This window comes from Cyprinus carpio, chromosome A14 (assembly GCF_018340385.1).
Source record: "Cyprinus carpio isolate SPL01 chromosome A14, ASM1834038v1, whole genome shotgun sequence".
NCBI lineage: Eukaryota > Metazoa > Chordata > Actinopteri > Cypriniformes > Cyprinidae > Cyprinus > Cyprinus carpio.
The window spans coordinates 11,153,357-11,179,467 of record NC_056585.1 but is presented as its reverse complement, the minus strand read 5'-3'; the positions used below and the strand labels follow the sequence as shown (position 1 = coordinate 11,179,467).

General features: G+C 34.5%; 2 protein-coding genes across 4 annotated transcripts in view; one reads left to right on the top strand and one right to left on the bottom strand.

The window, feature by feature from the left end:
• Window positions 1-26,111, top strand: part of LOC122133921 (SH2 domain-containing protein 4A-like) — a 956,524-nt gene that overhangs the window by 839,561 nt on the left and 90,852 nt on the right. The gene's annotated exons all lie outside the window — the stretch shown is intronic.
• LOC109088962 (E3 ubiquitin-protein ligase TRIM35-like) lies at window positions 1,310-15,768 on the bottom strand. 3 transcript variants are annotated; one of them, XM_042770652.1, is made up of 8 exons: window positions 14,990-15,766; window positions 7,292-7,363; window positions 6,872-7,181; window positions 6,007-6,102; window positions 5,693-5,923; window positions 5,271-5,293; window positions 5,069-5,187; window positions 1,311-2,511 (listed from the first exon to the last, which is right to left on the bottom strand). In XM_042770652.1, the coding sequence occupies exons 3-8, from the start codon at window positions 7,130-7,132 to the stop codon at window positions 1,931-1,933; spliced, it is 1,311 nt and encodes a 436-aa protein (XP_042626586.1). In that variant the 5' UTR covers window positions 7,133-7,181; window positions 7,292-7,363; window positions 14,990-15,766; the 3' UTR covers window positions 1,311-1,930. The 3 variants fall into 3 exon arrangements, with proteins under 3 accessions (XP_042626585.1, XP_042626586.1, XP_042626587.1); XM_042770651.1 differs by having other exon boundaries at window positions 1,310-2,511; window positions 6,872-7,363; window positions 14,990-15,768; XM_042770653.1 differs by lacking the exon at window positions 14,990-15,766 and having other exon boundaries at window positions 7,292-8,058.

Sequence of the window (26,111 nt, the reverse complement as noted above, 5' to 3'; positions counted from 1 at the left end):
ACTAAATGCCAAAGACAGTGTGGTTTTTGGAGATGAGCAGTCAATACCCAGTGACCTTGACTACTATGCAACTTGAATATTTATAGCTAAAATCATGAGGAAGACTTTATATAGTTTGATTAGTACTTAAGAACAGTTAACCATACACAAATTTAAAAAACTCCAGGGCATTTTAGGATAAAAGATGAATCCAGTGAATGCAAATGGATTATCTGCTAGAGCAGCTGATGGGGTGACTGTGCATTTGTGCATTTTTCTTCATAACTCACATACTATATCTATCTGCCATTTTTTTTAATAAGAATAATTCATGTGCCAATATAAATATTACTATTAACCCAATAAAACATAATTTCTAAAGCATCTAAATGATCAACATAATAAAAACTTTGCTGAAAAACCTCTTGCACACAATCTACTACATTCCTCCAGTCGTCTGATTTATAGTTTAGACTAGTAAAATGCCTTTTAGTGTCTTTCTAAAAATGTAAATTTTCAGGTCAATAAAACACAGAAACTTGATTATAAACTATGCATTTAAATCTCATCTTTCCAGGACATTTATATAATTTTATGTTAGTAGTCTGTTATAATATATCTTGTAGATTTACATTACAAGCTATCAAAACTGTATATAGTTTTATCCATAAAAGTATCAGCACCAAATTGCTCAATTTGGGCCTCTGAATAAAACTGAGGGTTTTTTTTTTTTCCTTTAGTATGATCTCAATCATACAAGACCAAAGCCTAATGTATAAAATGTGATACTCAAACCACATATGCAAACATTTAAGATTTTTACAAAAAATTCATCTAAAAACTGCATACTGTAAAAACATATATATATATAACAATTTAATACGGCAGACTTTACATGGTTTTAATATTAACATACCTCAGATGATTGATGAATATAGATTTTAATTTGAGATGCCAAATAATAATATTTCTTAAAACTTGCTTAACAGCTAAACAGTTTCTTTATTTGCCTTTTATTCTCTTTAAATGCACTAATTATCATCTACATTATAACTATTGGAAATGCATTCAATTATTTTACACTAAAATATATCAATCAGCTGATGAGTCACAAAACTAAAAAACAACGACTGGTGTTGACAGGTGGAGTACATCAGTATTTGGGTGATTGTGAACGAGTGGGAGGAGCTCAAGGATGTGGTGTTGCTGTTGACTCTGTGACAGATACTTTTTTTCAAGGTTTCACAATCTCAGAAGAAAGAAAAGAAAAGAAAAAAGTCTGAACAAATCAACCCATTAAATGTTTTTATTTATTTATTTATTTATTTCATAACATTCAAGTAATATTTATAAATACAGAATAAAATAGAAGAGATAAATAAAAGAGTAAGCTCTTTGACACAGAGCTATGTATGCAATGTGTTGAGTGTTTTTGGTGGGAAGGGTCTTCATAATTACAGGCATAGATCATGTGTTGCAATTCACAGTCAGATTTTTTGTCACGCTACCCAAAAATACTTTCAAGAATAAGCATAAATATTTCAAATAATAATATTTAAAAGCCAAAAAATAACAATACAACATCAAACTGCTCTGAATGTGAAAATCTTACATCTCAAAATTTAACAATTTCTTCAGTGCTGTCTTATGATAACGTGTGTATGTGTATGTGTATGTGTATGTGTATGTGTATGTGTATGTGTATTTATACTGTTTATTGCTTCTCAGTGCAAGTAAAAAAAGAAAGTAATTATCACAGCAGCTTTCACAGTGATGTCTTTTCACAGTAATGTTATTTCGCAAAAGAGCTTTGCAAAAGATTCAATGAGTTATTTTCCAATATTTTTATATTTTGGTTCTGGTCAGAATTTTTTCCATTCCTTTTCTCCACAGGTATTTCTAACTTTTTTCCTCTGTGTAGAAAATGATCAGGATTTTTACTTCTGCAGCTCTACTTGCTCTCTATTTTGCTGGTTAAAGCAGATAATCTCTGCACCTCCAGTCCTGCTGGAGCCATTTCCACCGGCAAGATCCGCATAGCTTGAGACGGACACACATTACAGAAGTACGGAAACACTCTCTCACTAAAGGTGTGCTTGAAGGTGTGGAGGTGTGTGTTGGTGAGAGGACTGAAGAACGACACTTGCCCTCCGTCCCAGTCCAGCTGGACTCTGATGCGTTGGACCTTCTGTGTCACTGCAAGCGGCGTGAGAATCTCCCCTGAAATGCCTTGTCCGTATGTGCCATTGTGAAAGCCAAGGCGCCACAGACCAGAACTGGGCAGAGTGTCTCGAGTCTGGATGGCAGACTCTGAAATCACTCCTAAGACCCAGGTGGTGTTGTCCCCAACCTCGACGTCCCAGTAGTGAGTCCCAGAGCTGAAGCCCTCAGAGCCCAGGACGCTCGAATAGCCCTCATATTTGTCTGTGTAACCCAAGGTGTGTCGACTCCACTGACCAAACCACACATCGCTCAGACTGTCAGAGAGATGCAGGCATGGGTGAGCGGTGTTGGGGTCAAGGATTACAGGAACTACAGATGAAAGAGAGTGTCATGAAAACTGTTTTTCACATAAATGAAATAGGTTTATGAAATTTTAGACTATACTTTTAAAAATAAAGGCTCCAAAAGGGGGGTTTCATGGTGCAATAGAAGAACCTTTTTTTGGTTTCTCAACAGCCTTTCAGTGAACAGTTCTTAAAAGTATAGAAGCTTGTTTTGATCACTGGATGATAAATAAATAAATATATTAAATGTAACTGCCACAGAATAAAAAAAAAGTAATAATGACTTTTTGTCTCACAATAATTTTTTTCAGAATTGGAAGATGTAAATTCAGATCTGCAAGAATTGTGAGATATAAACTCGTAATTCCGAGAAGAAAAAAGGCAAAATTGTGAGATATATATAAGATATATACAGTACGAGCAATATCACACGAGTAGATGTGAGATACTAGTAGGCATGAGGTTGGAGTTCCGATATCACTTGAATATCGTACTCCTCTCAGCCAATCAGATTCGAGGACCAGAAAGAAAAGTTGTATAAATATATTATACAACGTTTTTTTCTGGATCTCGAATCTGATTGGCTGAGAGGAGTGTGATATTCAAGTGATTTCGGAACTCCAACCGTTTCAACATTTGTATCACTCTACTTGCGGTATTTCTCATAGCGAGTGTCATGACGGACACCCCATCCACTATAATTTTTTATAAATAATAATGTTTTTGTGTCACGGAATGTAGTTGGCACGGAATTGTAAGGCAAGAATGTACTTGTTTAGACTTAAAATACGCAGTTTGTTAATAAATTCTCATTGAAAATGTGAAAATCTGCTTCAACGTTTTCAGAGATGTGAGCTCCAGGGCGTCAGCGCTCATGAACCCGCTGAGAGCAGCCTTACCTCCCAGTTCTTCTGGAATTTCATGCATGAAAATTCTGAAAATCATGCATGAGATATAATTTGTTTTGGGTAAATCTAAGGAGAAGTCTTAGGACTCATTAATCTAATATTTGTTCCAGAGCAAAACGTTTTGGCTGAGGGCAAAATCTCATCACGTTATATTTTATATAACTTTAATGCTGTAGGCTATATCAGAGCGCTGGCTTTGTACTTTGGACAGCATTGCCAAGCAACTTTTATAATGGCTGTTGTTGCTTATTAAATATTATTATTCAATAAATCATATTTTATATAAATAATCATAGTATTTAATAGGCTAGTAGTATTTAGAATTGGGAAACAATGTGTGTGTGTTCGTGATATTAGTTCCATTGTTCTGCCATTAGATGGCGAAAAGAGACTGTCTTTATGAGTGAGTCAGCAGTAAAGACTTTTATATTAAAAGAGACTGAAACAGGGTGGAAAACAAAGAAGTTAGTTTTACTACTTACTACCTTGCAAGACGCCATTAACATATGCACTGAGCAGTGCTGTCATCAGAAATCACCCTTAACAGATGAAAGATAGTACAACAAAGATATTGCCTTCCTCAGCAGACATTCAAACTAATATTTTATTGTGAATATGAGATTGAGCTGAAGAATGAATGCTGTATCAGATGCAGGTTATCACACTTGCTCAGTCCATCTCTCACTTATAATACTCTACATAATACAGTGACCTTTTAATAGTAATACTAAGCTTTCAATGAAACAACTCAGTGTTCCTTTGTTACTAGTTCTACAGTGACATTTTCGAATTAGTAATGGATCTCAAGCTCAGCTGTTAAACTGTCAAACTGAGATTTGAATCTGTGGCAGAAGGAAGTAGTTTGCATAAAAGAGGGGTTTAAAGACATGCAATAACAATATCGGCAAGCTGTGATAAGCCATGCTGATAAACAGCCATATTGCACAGCCACTCATGTGACATTGCTCACACACACAGCAGTGAACACACACACACCTGGAGCAGTGGGCAGCCAATGCTGCAGCACCCGGGGAGCAGTTAGGGTGCCTTGCTCAAGGGTCTCACCTCAGTCGTGGTCGAGGGAGGAGGGAGCACTGGATATTCACTCCCCCGACATACAATCCCTGCCGGACCTGAGATTCTAACCTGCGACCTTTGGGTTATAAGTCCAACTCTCTAACCATTAGGCCATGACTGCACCCATACTGTGTGTGTGTGTGTGTGTGTGTGTGTGTGTGTGTGCGAGATATACATTTTAAATTATTATGAAAAACAGTATTAAGAGATAAAAATTCATAAGTAATTTTTTTTTTATTCTGTGAAGGAAATGTAATATGTAAACAATTCTGAGAAAGTTGAGAATTGTAAGATAAAATAGTAATAAATAATGTTTCTGACCTCTCACAATTCTTAATTTATATCTCACAATTCTGACATTTTTAGAACTGTGAAATATCAAATATCAAGAATTGAAATATAAATAAAAAATTAAACTTGCAACTGTAATATAAAAAATAAAAATTGTGAGATAAGTCAGAAAAATAAAATCACAAAAATGCCAGATAAAAACATGCAATTTTTAAAAGAAAATCACAAAAAACGAATTATATTCAACAGCATCCCACATAAAAACACAAACTCTGAATATCATAATTAAGAGTACATGATACTCACTGTATTTAGCAGCAGCCTTCATTTTCTGCCATACTCTGAATTTCAGATTTCCCAGGTGCTTTGCCACATCAATCAGCACTTTTAGGAGCTTCTTTGGACAGGGACTGTTGCACTGAGTGCTGGAAGAACATCCATCAGTCAGTACTTGATGAGATTTTGGGTCACAATCAAAACAGATTCAAACAAGTGAAATCACACTTACCTTTCAGGTGGGCCTTTGTAGTTCTTCAGATAGATTTACATGGAAATGACAAAGAGACATTGTAATTAAAAACAAATATCATAATCAAAATTAAAATCATAATAAAAAATCTATCTATCTATCTATCTATCTATCTATCTATCTATCTATCTATCTATCTATCTATCTATCTATCTATCTATCTATCTATCTATCTATCTATCTATCTATCTAAAATGTCATATAAAAGTTAAGTAGCATACTTGTTTTCAACATTGATAATAATATTTAGAAATGTCAAATCAAATGACCACTAATCGAATAAACATTTTGAAGAAAAAAATATTTTTTTTAAATATTCAAATATATTACATTTATATAATATATAATATATATATGATTTTGCATGCTGGTTAGAAAGTATGATAAATAATTGGCTGTACCTGCAGGAATGAGATGTTGTTGGACTCTATCTCTTCCTCAGTGATCTTCATTCTTTCTACCACAGATGAGAGTTCACTGTTAATTCGCATCATCTGCTCCTGTAACAGCTTCCTCTTCTGCTCCTCTTCCTCCCTCAGAGCAGTTACCCTGGCCACCTCTTCATCACACAAAAACTGATGAAGCTGCTCAAACTGCTTCTTAATATGGGCCTCTGTTTGCTCAGCTTGATTCTGTAACACAGTACAAAGATAAAAGTTATGTAAGTGTTACTCAATTCTGTAAAATATGAAGGTTTTTCAACTGTTGATTTTACCATGATGTGTTTCACTTGCTGATTACAGATGAATTTCTCTGATTTTAAGAGTTTGTGCTTCTCTTGCAAAGACTTCAGGCTTGTTTTGAGCACCTCCTGAAAAGAACGTTGAAAAGGTATAAAATGGGTTAGAGTGATGTTATTTAATTTATCTCAAAATATATTTTCTTCTGCATTATGCATATTTGTGTCCAGGCTCTTTGCTGTGCTATTCCAGAACGAATACAGAACAAAAGTTCTGATCATAACCATCACAAAACACCTGATTTCTGAGACTAACAGACGGCAATCCTTTAGTTAAGATTTTTGTTTTATAATCACTGATTTAGCTTCTAAATCTTATCTATAATTTTATCTAGTCATTGGGTTTTTAAATGGCCAGTTCCTTAAGTCCTTACTCCAATATCAGACTGTCTAAATATTTATATTGTTATATATATATATATATATATATATATATATATATATATATATATATATATATATATATATATATATATATACATACATTCCACATGGAAAAAAAAATATATATATATATATATATATATATATATTGATATATATATATATATATATATATAATATATATATTCAGGGCTTACTCACTCAAAATTCAAACTTTTTTGGAGAGTTTACACTATTCCTAAAATTCTTAATGACAAAAAAATGAAGTACAACATCGTTGTTTTTTAATTTATATGTTACGTTAAAATCTGTAAGTTAAAATACAGTGAAGTGGAATTAAGTGCTCTTTAAATTATCTTAAATTAAAACTATTAAAACTAAAAAGTAAATGTACTGTAAAGTAATATTTTTCTCTAAGTAAAAAGCAGTTGGATCTCACAGATAATGTGAACTGTACCTTGAGAGCAACTGCAGCTTCATCCACAGGTCTGCATGTGTGTTTGACATGAATATCATCGTTCACACACATGCTGCACATGAGATGTTTGTCCTCCACGCAGAAGAGCTGAAGTTTCTCTCCATGCACACTGCAGAAGAACTCGGCCTCTGCTGACATCGCCTTGATTCTCTCCTGCAGGAAGATCTCACACAGGTACTTCAAAGCACGGTTGCATGGAGGACGGTCCATGCAGAAGTCTGTCCGGCATACAGGGCACATCCGTGATCCACTGAGCTCCCAGTACTGATCCAGACAGACCCAGCAAAAGCTATGAGAACACAGCAGGAGAACAGGATCTCTATAGATGTCACGGCAAACAGAGCACAGAAGGTTCTCCTCAAAGTGAGACGGCCGAGTTGCCATTTTGTGGTGTTTTACCTGGTGAGAACTTGCTTTTCTGTTCACTGAAGTGTGGAGCAGAGATTCAAATACAGCTGAGTTGTGATGTCACTTAGTTAAAAAAAAAAAAAAAAACGAGTTATGCCAGTGCATAGGGTTTCCAAAGAATGGCTGAATGAATCTAGGTGAGCGCATGTTTGCACAGTTTTTGTCCTTCCTTGGAATTATTGACTTCAAAGATTCCAAGGAATTTTTTTTTTTTTTTTCGGTTTCCGTTTCGATCGCATATTTAGGATTCAATGGAACAACAGTATTTGACCTACAAATGAATCAGAACCCTTTCTTTGTTACTTTGTTGGTTTCATTCTGAATTACAGAGTAGGTTAAACATTAAGAAATAATGGAAAGACTTCCTTAGTTCTTGGTTAGACTCTATCCGTGTAACGCATGAGTTGACGTGCTGTAAACAGTGTAATTTGATGGCATAGGGGAACAAGGAAAACTAGATAACAAAGTGCAAAATATGCAATATATCTCCATCTATTATGGGTGTACATGACAGTAACGTGAGTAAGTGTGTGTGTGTGTGTGTGTGTGTGTGTGTGTGTGTGTGTGTGTGTGTGTGTGTGTGTGTGGATGTGGTGAACTGAGGGTATAGGAACTTAATCTCAACACAAGTTTTTTACCATAGACATAGAGTATGTACTATGCAGTATACAATTCAGTTGTGTGTGTTTGTGCCAATAGCTTCAGGTTGTTGCCATACTGTAAATCACTGGATAAATCAAATAAATGATTATTCTTTCTTACTGAATATAAATCAGAACTATATAGAAGTATATGATAATATATGCATAGTATACTATGACTCTGACCCTCATAAAGTGCTTTTTATATATATATATATATATATATATATATATATATATATATATATATATATATATATATATATATATATATATATAGTAAACTAAGTGTGAAAACTATTAGGGTATTTTCTTCTAAATTAATTATTCAATTTAACATTATTAAATATTAGTGTTAGTGTTAACAAATTTTATTATTCATTTATCTGCGTGCCATTGATTTTAAAAGGTGAAATAATAGTTCAAGACTCTTTTAAGAAAAGATGTTTTTAAGGAAGTATTTTAAAACTTTGTCAAGACTTGCACATTTTTACAAACTTCTTGGAATTCATCTTAAGCAATTTCTTAGCTTCTTCCTTTAGACTATTTTTGTGAATCCAGCCCCAACATTCTTAAGATTAAAATTAATTTATAACGGCTATGTAAATTAATACCTCAAGATTATTCTTAAGTTTTAGGAAAATAGTTGAGAACCTCTTAAGAAGTTTTGCAGCAATTATTAACTGCTTTCTCAAGAAAATTTTCGTCAATCCAGCCCCAACATTCCTAAGAATAAAATACATTTATAACTGCTTTTTCTTCTTATTTTCTAACTTAAGAGAAAAAGAATAATTCATGAGAACTTAATTTTTTGATTTGGTTAATATTATATTATTCATTTAGCAATCTTTAGCAAACACCAAAAATAAACAAAATATATAAATAGTTTAACGCCATTGTCCACTAGAGGGAGCCATTGACCATCCATTCGTTTCCCGTCTGAATGGATGAACACTGTCTCTATGACAGCTGTGTATTGCAGGACCAAAAATTCCAGAACTTCTTCATCAAATAAAAAATGTCAAGCATGCATCATGTTGCATGCTTCAGGACCCCATTAACCGCCCTTGTGAAATAGGTGTATTATCTACTGATGTGATGTAAAAGGGACCATTTATCAGTGACATTTAACCCCGGGGCGTGATGGCACTGGCAGAGGAAATAGGAAACAGATGTAATTGGTGGCACTCTAGAGAGCCCTGTGTTATTTTGGGATGCTGTGTTATTTCAGCCCGTTGTAAGAATGACAACAGTGATGCTGCCCTGAACTTGAAAGCTGTATCCTACCGATTAGCAAGGCTGTCACTCTTGTGTTCAGGCTTAGATAAGACGTGCTGCTTTATTTGTGCCTGGGCGCTAGAAACACTAACAGCTCATTGCCCTCACGTAGCCATAACTTTGACTAAACTAAGTCTTGTTCACTGCAAGCTTTTTTTGGTTAAGAACCAGCCAACTCAGAGTCTGTCTGATCATCTGACTGATAGTTACCGGTCACAGCTTTTGTTTTTACATGCTGTTTATTATTATTATTATTATTATTATTATTATTATTATTATTATTACTATAATTGAAAACAGTAATTTCTTACTATTTTGGGGTGAACTATGATCCTGACATTACTGAGGGGTTAAATTTGACCGGGCCATCCAAGGGTGAGCCCATAGCAGATAGGTTTACGCTGGTAAGAAAAAAAAAAATAATAATAATGATGATAATAATAATAAAAAATATATATTTAAAACTAATAATATAAGAAAAGTCCCCCCCCCCCCCCCCACCCCCCCCCCCCCCCAAAAAAAAAAAATATTTAAATGAAAACAGAAAATATAAAAATAAAAATTAATTCAACTTATTAATAAAACCAATTATATAAACCACAAAGTATCTCACTGCTCAGTAAAATGTAAAGTAATTACAGTGGGGAAAATATTTATTTGATCCCCTGCTGATTTTGTATGTTTGCCCACTTACATACTTTTTATGGTAGGTTTATTTTAACAGATAGAGACAGAATACCAACCAAAAAAAAAAAAAAAAAACATTATATAAAGGTTAGAAATTGATTTGCATTTCAGTGAGTGAAATAAGTATTTGATCCCCAAGCAAAACATGACTTAGTACTTGCTGCAGAAACCCTTGTTGGCAAGAACAGAGGTAAAATGTTTTTTTTTTTTGTAGTTGGTCACAAATTACAAAATATCCTTAATGTTTCTTTGCTATAGTTTGGCAACTTGAAGTTTCAGCTCCTTCCACAGATTGTCTATAGAACTGAAGTCTGGAGACTGGCTGGATCACTCCATGACCTTAATGTGCTTCTTCTTGAGCCACTCCTTTGTTGCCTTGGCGGTATGTTTCCCCTTGCTGGAATGTTTCGGGTCATTGTCATGCTGGAAGACCCATCCATGAATCATCTTCAGTGCTGGCTGAGGGAAGAAGATTCTCTCCCAAAATATTACACAACACATCTCCCCCCACATTCCCCCCACAGCACAGAAAACTCCCCCTACACCCATAACAAAAAAAGCCACAAATAAAAAATAATCCTTCCACCTCCATGCTTGACTGTAGGGATGGTGTTCCTGGAGTCATAGTCAGCATTTCTCTCCCTCCAAACACAGCGAGTCGAGTTAATGACAAAGAGCTCAATTTTGGTCTCATCTGACCACAGCACTTTCTCCCAAGCCTTCTCTGAATCATTTAGATGTTCTCTGGCAAACTTTAAACGGGCCTGTACATGTGCCTTCTTGAGCAGGGGGACCTTGCAGGCGCTGCAGGATTTCAGTCCATTGCGGCGTAGTCTGTTCCCAACTGCCTTAAGATCATTAACAAGCTCCTCCCATGTTGTTTTGGGGCTGATCCCTCACCTTTCTCATGATCATTCTTACCCCATGAGGCGAGATCTTGCGCGGAGCTCCAGACCAAGACCGATTGATGGTTGTTTTGTAATTCTTCCATTTCCGAATAATCGCACCAACAGTTGTCTTCTTCTCACCAAGCTTCTTGCTGATGGTCTTGTAGCCCAATCAAGCCTTGTGCAGATCTACAATCTTGTCTCTGACATCCTTTGACAGCTCTTAGGTCTTACCCATAGTGGTGGGAGAGGTTGGAATGGAAGATACAGATTGTGTGGACAGGTGTCTTATACACCTAACGAGCTGACATTATGAGTAACTTCTTAAAGTGACAGGACTAATCTGTGTTCCGCATGGACACATAACCAATCTGTGGGAGCCAGAATTCTTGCTGGTTGGTAGGGGATCAAATACTTATTTCATTCAATGAAATGCAAATCAATTTCTAACCTTTATATAATGTGTTTTTTCTGGATTTTTTGTTTGATATTCTGTCTCTATCTGTTAAAATAAACCTACCATAAAAATTGCAGACCCTTCATTTCTTTGTAAGTGGGCAAACTTACAAAATCAGCAGTGGATCAGATAAATATTTTCCCCACTGTATTTCTCATCAAGCAAGTTTTTCATGTATATTTCAATTATTTTCTCATATATATATATATATATATATATATATATATATATATATATATATATATATATTATATATATATATATATATATATATATATTTTTTTTTTTTTTTGAGCAGGCACTTGGGCCATTAAGGCTTAGCAACTGCATAGCAACCACTCAGAATGCCATAGAGACCCCAACTTTATTTATTTATTGTTTGAATCCATTTAAATTAAGTCTGAAATGAATCTCAAAGCCCAGTCGATTCTGCAGCCACACTGTCCCATAAATGGACAAAATATTCAGCTTGTGCCACATTAATCAGACTAAATGTAATGTATCATTGTCAAATACAAAATATTTTTTCTTGGCAATCGCAGTAGTGTATATAAAAAGCATAACCTGTTCAATTGTGCGTACTATTTTTTCAGGAGCCTGTCTGAGTTTATGAGATCTCTCTCTTTACTAATTTATGGGCTGTTTTCAAAGCCTTTCCAAATGTTTGTTTTAGCTCACTCATCACGAACACAGAACGTGACTCTACACACAAAACACACATCATGATGCAACACAGTCAAAACAGTCATGAATAAAAGTGCTTTGATTTATAGATTTATGGTTATAAAGGTTAGTAGAGTTTATCCCACTTATAATTCATTTCATTAATCAGAAGAGATTCTTTGGTATTGAATGCATTCATTTTTTAGGTGCATTGTGGGAATGGATTTTATATATAAAGCATGCATATGTTGTTTTTTGTTGAGTTGACACATCGGGCTTTTAAGGCTCATATAGTATGATATGGTGAGAATATGGAGGGAAAAAACAGCTTAATCTTATTCAGAGGTCCAAAACGAGCAAAAATTGCAATTTGGTGCAGATGCAGATATTTATTTGGACAAAAAGTAGGATAACGTTCTGATAGCTTTTAATGTAAGTCAATTAGATCTTAATAACAGTATAGCAGATACTTACATAAAATGATATAAATATCAGTTGTCTTAGTAAGATGAGATTTAAATGCTTCATTTATGAAAACTTATAATGCAAGGCAATACAATGATGATTGACAGATAAAATAAACGTTCCTCAAAAGACTAATGATGATTTGATAATCATATTTGAACATGATTTTTAATGAATGAAATCTGGATAATCAAGGAAACCTAAGTTGCCTCAGTCAAGTGTTCATCATGAAATATTACTTACAATATCAAAGTTATTTTTACATTTACTTGATAAAAATTAGGAAAGATTCCACAGTAAAAATAAGCATGAGCTGAAGGTGGATGGTTGTACAATTATACCAAAAACAAAAAAGTTCCTTTTACTGTCAGGCGACAGAAGGCATCTAGATGGAGTGTGGCAGGTTTAGCTGCAAAATGTTGTTCATGCTGATCATTTAGAGGCCTCAGAAATTTGTGCATCAAATATAATACAGTAGGGTTAAAGGGGCCATTATCTAATCCCCCCTGATGTTTTTAAACAAAAGAGTACTTTTAAATTTAGCCCTGAAATAATCACATGTGTGTGACCTCAACAGTTCGAGCGTCACAATGTAATTTCAGGCTTTGCAAAGAGCTTGTTATTGAAGGATGGAGCAGTTAAACACTATATTGGATCCGACAGCAGAGCGCAGTTGCTCATTTCACATGTGAAAAGGCCATTTGCATAGAAGTCTAAAAGGCACAACAGCTCCCCAAAAAAGGCAAATTTAAATGTAAGGGTCAGAGAAATAGGGCAAAATGCTGATGTAAAACTAAATTATGAATTATTGATTAACATTATAAGTGGCCTTCATTTTTAGAATTTGCATATAATTGTTTTTTTTTTTGTTGAACTTCATAAAATTGATACAAACACATTACAACCTATGACTTCTTGAGACCTGATTTTAATATTTAGAATTTGAATCAGAAAGTGACCAGAGAATGTTGATCAAATGAGCAAACAGGCATGAGAAAGTGAATTCGTCTGACTGAAGAATCTTTGTAACACCTGCTGCCTCTCTGACAGTGACCCACAGCCTGTTATCCTCAATACAACACACACACACCACACACAGGCAGCAGCGCTTCACACACACTCCTCCATATGGTTCAAGAGTGGGCCGTGGACACATCAGTGCTGAGGGAAAGAGAGAAAGATGAAGGATCGAGGCACTGTAGGAAAGAAGAATAGAAGATCAGGGAGTTTTCACTAAGAAGTTGCAAAGAAAACTATTTTTACATTTCCTGAGGAAAAAAAATGTAAAAGTGGGTGGTTCTTGTCTGTGTCACAATGTGTTGTGGGTGGTCAGGGTTGCTATGCTGCTACAGAGTTCTAAGTGGTTGGTAGGGTGTTGCTAAGGGCAACAGGCCACATGACATTTTTCATAAGCATAACACAAATTAGGAATCAAAGTTTAACATTTAGAGTTAAAGACCCCCTGTACTGACATGTCTATATGGTGTTTTTAATTTAGTTAAGGCAAGCCATGTGCAGAATATCAGACAGCACAACATCTTAACATTAAATCCTCAAACCAGAAATATACCAAAGACAGTCTCAAAAACTATCCTTGAGGGGACTCTCCAATGACGTTATTGTTTTTATACTGTACAAACCGTATAATCTGTCACCCTACACCTAAACCTACCCCTCATAGAAAACCTTCGGCATTTTTTTTTACTCATTCTGCATGATTTATAAGCTTGTTTCCACATGGGGACCTCAATTTAGGTCCCCACAGTGATATAAGTCCACATAAGTTGATGTGTATTTAGGTTTAAGTCCACACTGGGAAAGAAACACACACACACACACACACAAACACACACACACACACACACAAACACACACACACACACACACACAACCACACCACACACACACACACACACACACACACACACACACACCCACACACACCCACACACACACACACACACACACACACCGTGGTATGATACACACACACCACACACACACAACACACTATTAAACACACAAAATCTGCACTGTGGTATGATATGCTAAACGTCATCTAGAATGATTTCAAACAGCATTTTTCATTTATTTTATAATTATTAAGCATGCGATTTCATGAGAATATTAACTGAGAGACATATAATTATTCTTATTAGTTATTTTAAATAACTTTTTTAATACATTTTCTATTTTTTACTTTTTTATTGTTCATTTTATGCTATAGTATAATAAATGAATGTGCCTTGCCTATTTAAGATTTATTTGTTGGACTTTAGGATTTACAATAAGCTAGTGAAGACAAAAATTATTATTTTTTAAAATTGTTGTCCAGTTATACATAAAAGCTTAAAAGAATCGTAAATAGAGAGTCTATTGACATGTTATGCATCATTTACCCACATAGACACACAGGTTTTGGAGGATTAGCTCACTTTTGGGTACAAATTTGTCCCTAAAATATAGTAAAGTAGGTACACACCCACAAACAAGCTCCGAACAATCACACACACATACACATTTACACCTGTATGCAAATGCATAATTTCTTTAACTCTCTAGAACCCCCACCCCTTACATTCTGCCATTTTCCCCATTAATCGATTTATACCTTCCCTCCATTTTTATCATCCGTCTGGCAGGTCAGGCTCCATATATCCCGTAATTGCAGTACGAGTGTATATCTCCAGCCTCTGGTCCCAGTAAGCATGCCAGGAATCATTTCTCATGGGTGACTGGGACTCAGATGGTGGCAGGATTTCCTCCACTGAAGCTCTCATTCCCTCACTGGCCCTGCATGCACATTAATCAACATCCAGAGGAGAAATACCATATGCAAGATGCAACAGAGGGAAAAACTAATCAGAACGAGTGGTTAAGGTGATAGTTCACCCAAAAATGACAATTCTTTCATAATTTACTCAGCCATTTACCCATGAAACTGACTGTGCAATCAATCAAAATAAAACATTAAGGTTACGATTATGGCTGCTGCGATTAATATAACAAAAAAAGTGACATCAAAGTTGCAAATTATCAAATTATTACGCAATTGTTTTGCATCGGTTGAAATTTATAAACAGTGCAGCAATGGCAAATCAGAGGTGGTAATATTAGTCTACAAGCCTATTAGATGACAACCAGACCTGCTGATTGAGTTGTTGCACACGTGCATGTTTTATTTTTCATCTCATAAAAGTTTTGATAGTCTTTCACAACTTTATTGGATGTCTAATGAGTTACAGTGGGTATAGAAAAGAATCACCACCCTTTAAAATAATAACATTTTGTTGCTTTGCAGCCTGAAATGAAGATGGACACTGTTTTGTTTTGCCAGCTGTATATATTCAGAGCAACTTATAACATCCAAATGAAAGATGTAACACCAACATGTCAAAAAAAATAAAAATAAATAAAACAGAATCACTGAGTTAGAGAAAGGATCACCCCACCCCCAACCCCCAACCTCCCCTAGAAATTACTTATATACTCAGTCAGGTGTAGCTAATTACCTTCTCCATGGCACACAAAGCCATTGACTTTCAACTGTGATAAGCTGTGGTCATTTTGATTAGTAAAAATCAACTTTAGCATTCAAGTCACTGTCAGTGCAACTGAAGCAAACAATCAACTATAGGTGGCAAGGCACTGTCAAAAGATCTCCGATAAAGTTCAGGACAGGCACAAGTCAAGAGATGGATCCAAAAAAATAAAAAATTTAAGGGTTTATCAATGGCTAGAAGCACAGTGAAGTCTATTATTAAGAAGTGGAAGGTGTTAAATACAACACAGACTCTCCCTGGATCAGGACGTCACTCCAAACTGGATGAAAGACACAGGAGGAAACTGATCAGAGAGGTGACCAAGAGGCCGATTTATGACAAATTTATGACAAAGAGTGGTCATTGTGTGTATGTGACAACAATATCACAAATTCTCCACAAATGTGGCTTGTATGGGAGGGTTGCAAGAAAAAAAGACACTCCTCAAGAAAGGCCTCATGCAGTCACGACTGAGTTTTGCCAAAACACACCTGAAGATTCTGAGGCAGAAGAGGCTAAAATTATTTGGCCACAACACCAAACGGTATGTCTGGCAGAAATCAAATACAACTAACTATCTAAATAACAGCATTCCTCCTGTAAAGCACGGAGGTGGTGATGTCCTGTTATGGGGGGTTTCTCTGCAGCAGGGACTGGAGCACTTCAGGATAGAAGGAAAAATGTATGGGGAAAAATACTGTCAAATTCTTGAGGAAAATCTGCTGTCCTCTGCCAGAAAGTTGTCAATGGGAAGAAGGTTTTCCTTCCAACATAACAATGGCCCAAAGCACACAGCAAAACTGAGCTCACAGTGGTTGAAGGAGAAAAAGGTGAATGTCCTTGCATGGCCTACCCTTTTTGAAAAATAAGTTTATTCAAGTTATTCATGCTATAAGTATACTTTTAAACTGAAAATAGGAAAGTATTTCAGTCTACTTTTTATGTACTTCTCAGAAACATACTTAAAATGACATTTAAGTATACTTGACTTATATTTAGCAAAAATCTAAATATATTTGAGCTATACTTGTGCTCGGGGAATCCATGTTTTCATTGTTATACTGTTATTACACACCTTCTGTACAGAATTTCTAAAACACAAGCGAAGAAGAAATCAAAACAACAGATGCTTCCACATGTAATCTAACACGATCATCAGACAATCAAACTGAACTGAACTTGATCTTGGGCAAATACTGCACAGTCTAGATGTGCAAAGTTAGTAGAGACAGAGACAAATCCTAACAGACTAAAGGCTGTCATTAAAGCAAAAGGTGGTCCAAAAAAAAAAAAAAAAAAACTAATACAAGGTGGTGATCCTTTTTCCAACTCAGTGATTGTTTTTTTTTTGTGTGTTGTTTTTTTTTTTCATTATTTATGTTGATGTTATATTTTTCACTTGCATGTTATAAGTTGCACTGAGTAAATACAGCTGGATAAAAAAAAAAAAAAAAAAACTGTGTCCGTCTTCATTTCAGGCTGCAAAGCAACAATATGTGATCATTTTAAAGGGGTGATTCTTTTCTATACCCACTGTTAATAGGAGACAATTATTTTTGGCTAAAGCCTTTATTATGTAACATCTTCATAGGGTGCAACTAAATATTTCTGAAATCTCCAAACTTAAACAGAGAGAGAAAAAAAAAATTATATAAGCTTTTGGCTTTGGGGGCTTATGTGGTTGATTTATTTATGAGAAAGAACATGCTAATGTTTTTCAATCATTACTCATCATTCTCTTAATAATATAAAACCACAAAACTCAAAACAAAAAAAAACCTAAAAAAAAAAAAAAAAAAAAAAAATAAAAAAAGAAACCAAACAAAAAAGCTAATTGAATATTATTATTATTATTTCTTTTTTTTTTAAAGATGCACTCCTATAAAAATAATTTGAATAAAAGCCCAACTAAATATACATCCAGAGTAATTGTTCAGAGTTTACAGCAGTAACCAAAACCAGGATTAGATGCATTACTAAAGCTGGAAGAACAGGGAGTCCAGCCAATTTCCCAGCCTGGATTAAAGTGAGAGGAGGTTAGTGAACTCACACTGGTCTGGGTCTGAATCTGTAGGAAGCCCGGCTGGGCGTCCCACTGACCTGCTAACTGAACTGAACGCAGGCTGCAGGATTTCAAACCCACATGATAAACAATCACAAAGTGAATTTACAGCTGCATGCAAGACTGGAGGAGATTTATTGCGTGAGACCACTTGGATCTCATGGGGTTTAAGTTGTATCCTTAGAAACAACAGCATCTCTTAAAGAAATAATTCACCCAGAAATGAAAATTTGTTTAAATTTTACTCACCCTCAGGCCATCCAAGATGTAAATGAGTTTGTTTATTCATGGGAACAGAAATTTAGCATTACATCACTTGCTCACCAATGGATCCTCTGCAGTAAATGGGTGCCGTCAGAATGAGAGTCCAAACATCTGATAAAAACAACACAATAATCCACAGTAATCCACATGCTTTATGAAGTGAAAAGCTGCATGTTTGGAAGCAACAAGTCTATTGTTAAAGTATTTTAACTTTAAACTGTCATGTCTGTCAGTAAAAGGAGCAAGTTACTGCAGACCATTCTGGAGTTGAGTGACTCATCTTACCCTCGAATCTAGCAGACCGATCTACATGTTTAGTGAACTAATGATGCCTGAGATTGTTTCCTTCTGAGATGCAATTTATTCCTTGGAGTTCAGGCGGGTTACAGCCTCATTAAAACATCACGACCTGCTTTGATGCAAAAGCTGAAAGTTTTTGAAATAAATAATGAATGAAATTCAATCAAAAATGTGCACTTCCGTTCAAAAGTTTGAGGTCACCAGGGCTGCATTTATTTAATCAAAAATATAATAGTATTGTGAAATATTATTACAATTTGAAGGAACTGTTTTCTATTTAAATTCAAACCTGAATTTTCAGCATCATTACTCCAGTCTTCAGTGTCACATGACCCTTCAGAAATCATTCTAATATGATGATTTGCTGCTCAAGAAATATTTCTTATTATGATCAATGGTGAAAAAAATGTGCTTCATATTTTTGTGGAAATCCTAATATATTCTTTTCAGGATTTTTGATGGATAGAATGATCAAAAGAACAGCATTTATTTGAAAAATTTATATTTTGTTACATTATAAATGTTAAATGTCTTTATTGGCACATTTGATCGATTTTATTAAAAAAAAAAAAATAAATAAATAAATCAATCAATAAAAAAAATCCATATATAAATTTTGCTATGCTTTATCAGAAAAAACAACAACAACAGAAATCCAAAGTCAATCCAAAAACTTAGTCTTTCTTTTTTGTCGCAAGCATAAAACGACTGGAAAAATCTGGAAATTAATGACAACCCATTTGCTCAAGGATATGAGCTGTGAAAACAGAGAAAATCATCATTACTCAGTATAGAGAGACGGCTTATACAGAATAACACACGTTTTATCATTTGAAATATTTAAACTGCTATTTAAATGTGATGTCTTCAGTTAGTCATCGTGGATATTTAACCCCAATTCATGCTAATGACTGTCCATGCGCCTCGTGTCAGCAGGTCAGGTTAAGAAAACAAGAATTAGAGACCTGCATAACTGTCAAAAAGTGTTATGTAAAAGACTAATTTATCTAACCTATAGCTTAATTTATCCTGGCATATGGCAAAGATCTCATAAAATTTAGTAAGAATCTTATATGCTTTGCCTGAAATGTGTAAGATATACTGTATATGTGTTTTATATTATTAAGACAGGCCTAATTTTTTTTTTTCATTTTTCATTTACATTTTAGTTATTTTTGTTGTGTTTTTGTCATTTCTAGTATAATTAGTTTTTAGTAGTTTCGCCTCTATGTCTATATAGTTTTTTTATTTATTATTATTAGTTATTTTATTTATTGATTTATTTTTAGTATTTAACAAATTGAGTTAAAATTGTATTAAAAAGAAAAATGTTTGCTTGGCAACTAGCTGTTTTTAACAACTAGTTTTTCATATTTCACTCAGTGTTTGTTTTATTCATTTAAAATGTTTTAACTTTCAGTTTTATTTAGTTTCAACAATTAATTTCAACCAACAAAGCCTCACTAACTTTCAAATATAAATTATTCAACATATTTATTTAAATATTTACTAATTTTTTATTATAAATGGAGGAATTGTGGGAGTTTCTATGTCATATTTCTCCATAAGAGTCTCTGTGCTCGAATTAATTAAAGATTGATAGCCGTGAGTCAGATGAACACGGAAATACCCGAGAGTCTAGAAGAATGTAGAAACATTCACTGCAAAGGGAGGAAGAAGAGGAAGGGGGCTTGACACGGTGACATGACACTGTCAGGGATAAAAAAAAAGAAACGGAAAGTAACACACACACACAAATGTACAAAGCAACACAAATGAACAAATAACCCATCTCCATCACTCCTACACTGACATACAGTACACCAGAAGTGTTGACGAGGAACATATTAAAAGTAGTGACGCCACTAACTTATGTAACTAAAGGAAACGTAAGAAATTTTTTTACAAAATAAAAGCAAAAATTAAACTAGAACAAAATTAAATAGATAGACTCAGTGTTTTTTTTTTTTTTTTTTCAAACAATTGTTTGACTGTTTAACACTTTGTGTTGCAGGAACATCATTCCAGTCTCTACACAGTCCATATCTCTCTCTATCTCTCTTAAACATTTAGTGCTAGTTTCTCCTGGAATACAAAAATAACCACCAGGGAGATCTGTCAAAGCCTTGCTACATTTTTCTACCCGAGGCCTGGCCAGACAGAAAGAATGAGCGAGTGAGTGAGCGAAGAAAGACGGAGAGAAATGAAGAGATTCAAACTGCATCAGCGAGGATTTTTGAAGCTGTACTGAAATTTTTCCCCTACGTTTGTGAGGTGTATGTTCCCTCTGAGAATGAAGTCATAACAAAGGCTGTTTCATCTCAGGACTGATTTTTGACATCCTCTCACACAAAACAAATCACTACAGCTGTAATGAAGGGTTTCTTGTCATTTCTAATTTAAAACTGTGGTTCAAAAAAAAAAAAAAAAAAAAAAAAACCCAAAAAAAAAAAAAAAAAAAAAAAAAAACTCAAAAAAAAAAACAAAAAAAAACTCCTGCAAAAAAAACAGAATAAGTATATAAAATAAATAATACATATAATAATATACACACCTAATAATACTATATATAATATAATATAATATATACAAATAAATGTATAAAATCACAAAACAAATGCGAACAAATGTCTCCCCATTCCTAATCCATCCATTTATGTACAGCTGCAATTCTGATATATAATGTATATATATATATATAATATATATATATATCATATATATATATATAATATATATATATATATATATAGCCTATAGATATATATATTATATTACTATATACTATATATATATATATATACACATACATTCTAGTGACACAGAGAATCCAGATGACACAAAACAAAAACATTACTGCTTACACCAATTTACTCACTGACCTACAAACTCCCGAGCCTGACAGCACTTGATTGCTTCCTTAAATCTCTGTGTAATGAGAATGAAGAAGATTGAGTTATTTATCTGTCACTGCAATTAATATGGGCTACATCAAATGTGTGAATCTCTTTTTTTTTTTCTTCAAACAAACATGAACATGGCGGCTAACATCAAACTGACAGACTGTGGTGTCGATTAGGCATTGCAGGGAAGTAATGTGGTGCCAGTCAGGAAGTTATGCATTGTTTAGTAGTTTTGGAGTTGGGAAGCTGATTCAGAGAGATTTCTGTCTGAGCTCTGAGGAGGGAAGGGGAAGGTGTGGATGTACGGGGGATGCAGAAAATCTTTACACCCACCTCCTGTCATAAGATCATTCATATCTATCCACTAGTTTGTAAAAAAATAACAACAAAAACAAAAACTCTCACAAAAGCAAAAACAACAGGAACAGCATGTCCCCGTCCACCGGAGATCCGCAGAGAACTCAACATTATCAACATTGTCATAATTGGGAAGTCTCACAAAACATTAAAAAATAAAAAATATTTAAACACATCACAATAACTCAGCACTTTTTATGGAAGCTTGTTCCTGCCATGCTATAATAATAATATAATATATATTTAGTGACTTTTTTATTTCACAGTTCTGACCTTTTCCCTCAGAACTGCAAGTTATATGCAATTTTGAATTTATATCTTGTAATTATTCTGAGTTTATATTTGACAAGATTATATCTCGCAATTCTGACTTTTTCCTCAGAATTTTAAGGTTATTATTATATGATAGTTGATATCTTACAATTCTGAGTTTATATCTCACAGTTTTGAGTTTATTTCTTGCTATTACGAGTTTGTCTCACAATTCTGACTTTATATCTTGAAATTCTTTTATCTTGTAATTTTGAGTTTGTATCTTACAAATGTGAGTTTATAATATTTATAAAATAATAATAAATAACCTCACTATTCTGAGTTTGTCCATCATGTTTTGTGTTTTATATCTTGCAGTTTTTGTGAGTTTGCATCTTTAGAAGTTTGAATTATCTAACAAGCAACTTTGTGGTGTTTCTGGACTTGCAAATTTGAGTTTGAGAGTCATACTGTATAGAGCAATTCTTACTACTTTTTTTTCAGAATTGGAAAGACAAAAAGGTCGGTTGAAACTGTGAGATATGGGCTCAGAATTGCAAGAAAAAAGTCAGAATTTTGAAAAAATAAAAAAATAAAAATTGTTATTATTTTTTGATTTTTTGTATATTTCTTCCCCCTGGGCGGAAAATGGGCGTTCCACCTCTTTTTCAATGAATGTGGCTGTAAATTGCTTATGTTCAATTAACAGCATGTTAGAAAAACTGAATGATTCGCAACCCTGTGGCATAACAAGACCACAGTTGCATCTGCATTTTCACCATCATGTTCTTATTGGAGGTTTTATTAGGTTTCAAGACTGCATGTCCTGCCGCTTGAGATTTACGCATTTATTTTATTGACCACTCCTTTAGTCCTCACAGCAACTCTATAAGAGAAAGACATTTTGGTTCCATTTGCACATTTTTTCAAAAAACTTAAAAAACATAATGTATAATGTATTTGTTCAAAGTTTGTTGTTACATACTAATTAAATAAATTTGGTTTTTTGTGTTACCTGTAATTTTTGGGCGTACTGTTTAAAGGTTGCAACCATCCACTTGACCATAACCACAAACCGTGTTTAGTGTATGCTGCTTTGTTTTTTTGTTTTTTCGTTTTTCTTTTTTTCAAAGGCAACACTGTGAAGCATTTGACGTCATCAAAAAAAAACAAAGAAAATATTAAATAAAACCCTCACACCTAAAAAAAATAAAAATGAATATCATTCAACCTAACAAAAAACCATTATACATACATCAATCAATCAATCAATCAACCTTTATTTATACAACACCTTACACACTCAAATGAACCAGTGCTTCCCGGAAAAATAAATAAAAAAAATAAAAACATAAATATAATAAAGACAACATATCATGCAAAATATAATAAAATACTATTTATAATAAATCTTAATGCCAACAAAACCAAAGTACATAAAAACTAAAAGTATTCCACAAAGAAAACACAAAATGCCAAAACTAATAACTGCTATTACAATTAAAAGTCCAGTCTAATATAAAATAGGTCTTAAGCTTAGCCTTAAAGAGTGCCAAGTCAGTGATCTGAGTACGTAAGATCAGCGTAGCTTGTTCCAAAAAGGCTTGGCCCAGCTACAGAAAAAGCCCGTTCACACTCCCATGATTCTGTACCTTTTCCAGGGGACTTCTCAGCAAAAGTTGACTTTTGTTGATCTAAGAGCCCTGTTTGATTGACTCAAAGTTAACATCTCCTCCGTTGGGTGTTGTCTAGTCCATTAAGAGGTCTTTAATAAAAAAACAATGAAAATCTTAAAAAATCAACTCTAGTAAAGAAAACTGGAAGGCCATTTGTGAGCGTAAGAAGCGAATTGGAGTAATCTGCCTTCCCTAAAGATGCTTCCCAACGCGGTTATTATATATATATCAACTGAGATATATATACACATACACACACTACCATTCAAAAGTTTGGTTTCTGAAAGATGCTTCCCAACGCGGTGTATATTTGATCAAAAAATATAGTAACAGTTATAAATTGTAATAGATTTCTTAAATAGCAATTTTATTCCCAGTGATGGCAAAAGGCCATCACAAAAGAGGAAAAACACACTAGTCTACATTTGTTATGGGCCACATATAGACAGTTATCTGTGCAATTTTTATCCAGTCCTCGCCAGCTGTTTTTGTTTGAAATAATATTTATACATTTGAGTCTATGATGCATTTTTTTTGCTATTCACAGTAGTTCAGAGGGCAGGGAGACTCGCGCGCAACCTCGGAGAAGCGACACAAGCTGTTTAATTATGATAGAGAGTAACACTAACACATCAACAAATGTTCTGCTTACCACGTACTGTTAAGCGCAGGTTTTCAAATTTTGTTGTTGGCTGTTGATATTAAGTCTAATTTAATTTTCCATTTGTTATATTCATTTCTGCAAATTTTGGGTTCTAAGGGATTAGAAAAATAAAAATTAAATGTAAAAAAATATATATTAAAAAATAGCCACATTTATTTGGTTCTGCGCGACTATCAACTTTCCCTTTCCCTTAACTAGCCGTTGCGCATTTTCGTTCCTCTAAAAAAACCCAAACCTTAAGGTCAGAATCTAGCACAATCGGTGATTGTTATACAATGACCGTCGTTACTGTTGCTAAATATAGGCTCATGTTTGATGATAAAACGGTGAAAGCACAATAATAATCCACCTCCAAGATGTGCTGAATTCCCCATGACTCTGAAATTGTGTGCGCACTGCTGCCAATACGGACTACACAACAGACTTTTCTGTTACCACGTGTCTACATTCAAGCGTTTTCAATAAACACAAAATGTGTCAAAATGGCTGGTTTTGGAGAGTGTTTCACAATATAGTTTATGTCGTTAAGTGGAGGGTGAACAGAGAAAATCCCAATTGTGTGTCAATATATATTGTCTGTAAAAGTGACAGCAGTGACTGGCTCTTTGGGCCATCAGTGTTTAATATCGCCAGCACAAAATCCAGAGAAAATCACTCACAGCTCTCAAATACTGAAGAATGTTTAAGCTTCCAATAAGCATTTAATCTATCAATTCATGATCAGTGAAGAAATCTATGCTGTGTTCGTTAACATTTGATTACTTTATTAGAGTTATTTTGTAATGACACCAAGTTTGAAGATGCATAGCATTTGACGTCAGCCATAAAAGATATGGGTGTTATTTCTAAAAGCCCTTTTTTTATACTAATGATACATGATTATATATTTAGTTGCATTTTTTATTCGATCAGATGATCAAACCCATGGTTCCAGATCACCACGCTGTTGGTGTATGAATAAAGACGTACATAATTTATTCCTAATGACAGGAAAATGGAAACAAAAACCTCATTCATGCAAACCTAGACTGCAGATGGTGGTGACGAAATATGTTATAAGCTCGCTTTTGTCTCTGTTTGTCATCAAAGTTCTCTCTCTTAATCTCTTTATGGCGTTTTACCAAATCAAAGCCATGAAGCAGGAAACCAATCCTGCTGTTTTCCTGGCTGAATGAAAGAAAGAAGCACATCTCTCTCTCACCCTGAAATTGGTCAGACACACACGCGCCCAGCAGTCAGTCCTACTCTTCGGCTGAACCCTGCCAAATAATGACAGCGTTGGCAGTTCTTCCCTGTCATAAACAGATCCACCTCTGTGGCGTGGTCTGCCTCACAACACCCACACATGAAAGCCCTCCAAAGCAAATTTGTTCCAGGAGGATGTGCAGCAGGTATTTCTTTTACATCTAAGGGCTATAAGTCGCTGTCTAGACACCGCAGGGGAATCAGAGGAATGCTTAAAGATCTAGAAGACTCTTTGGCAGCTATGAAAGCTTTGAGAAGATTTGAAGAGAACGGTGCCACTTAATAACATCAGTCGTAAAACCAAACTCCTGTTCATCATGTGAGTCTTCCGACCACACACACTAATTGGCTTGCCTGGTGCACTGCATAATTAGATTTCTTCATAATTTGATTTTTTCACTGGAAAGTAGGCAGAAAATATTAAAATGAAAGACAAGGCACAGAAATATCATATCTGGGTATAATGAC

What these genes read in the sequence shown, in the direction of transcription:
- LOC109088962 (XM_042770651.1), bottom strand. Translation starts at nt 7,276, where the DNA reads ATGGCAACTCGGCCGTCTCACTTTGAGGAGAACCTTCTGTGCTCTGTT. An exon ending in AGCAAGTGAAACACATCATG is followed by an intron (nt 5,924 to 6,006) that starts GTAAAATCAACA and finishes ACTGTGTTACAG; the next exon opens with AATCAAGCTGAGCAAACAGA. An exon ending in GAAGGCTGCTGCTAAATACA is followed by an intron (nt 2,512 to 5,068) that starts GTGAGTATCATG and finishes TTTCATCTGTAG; the next exon opens with TTCCTGTAATCCTTGACCCC.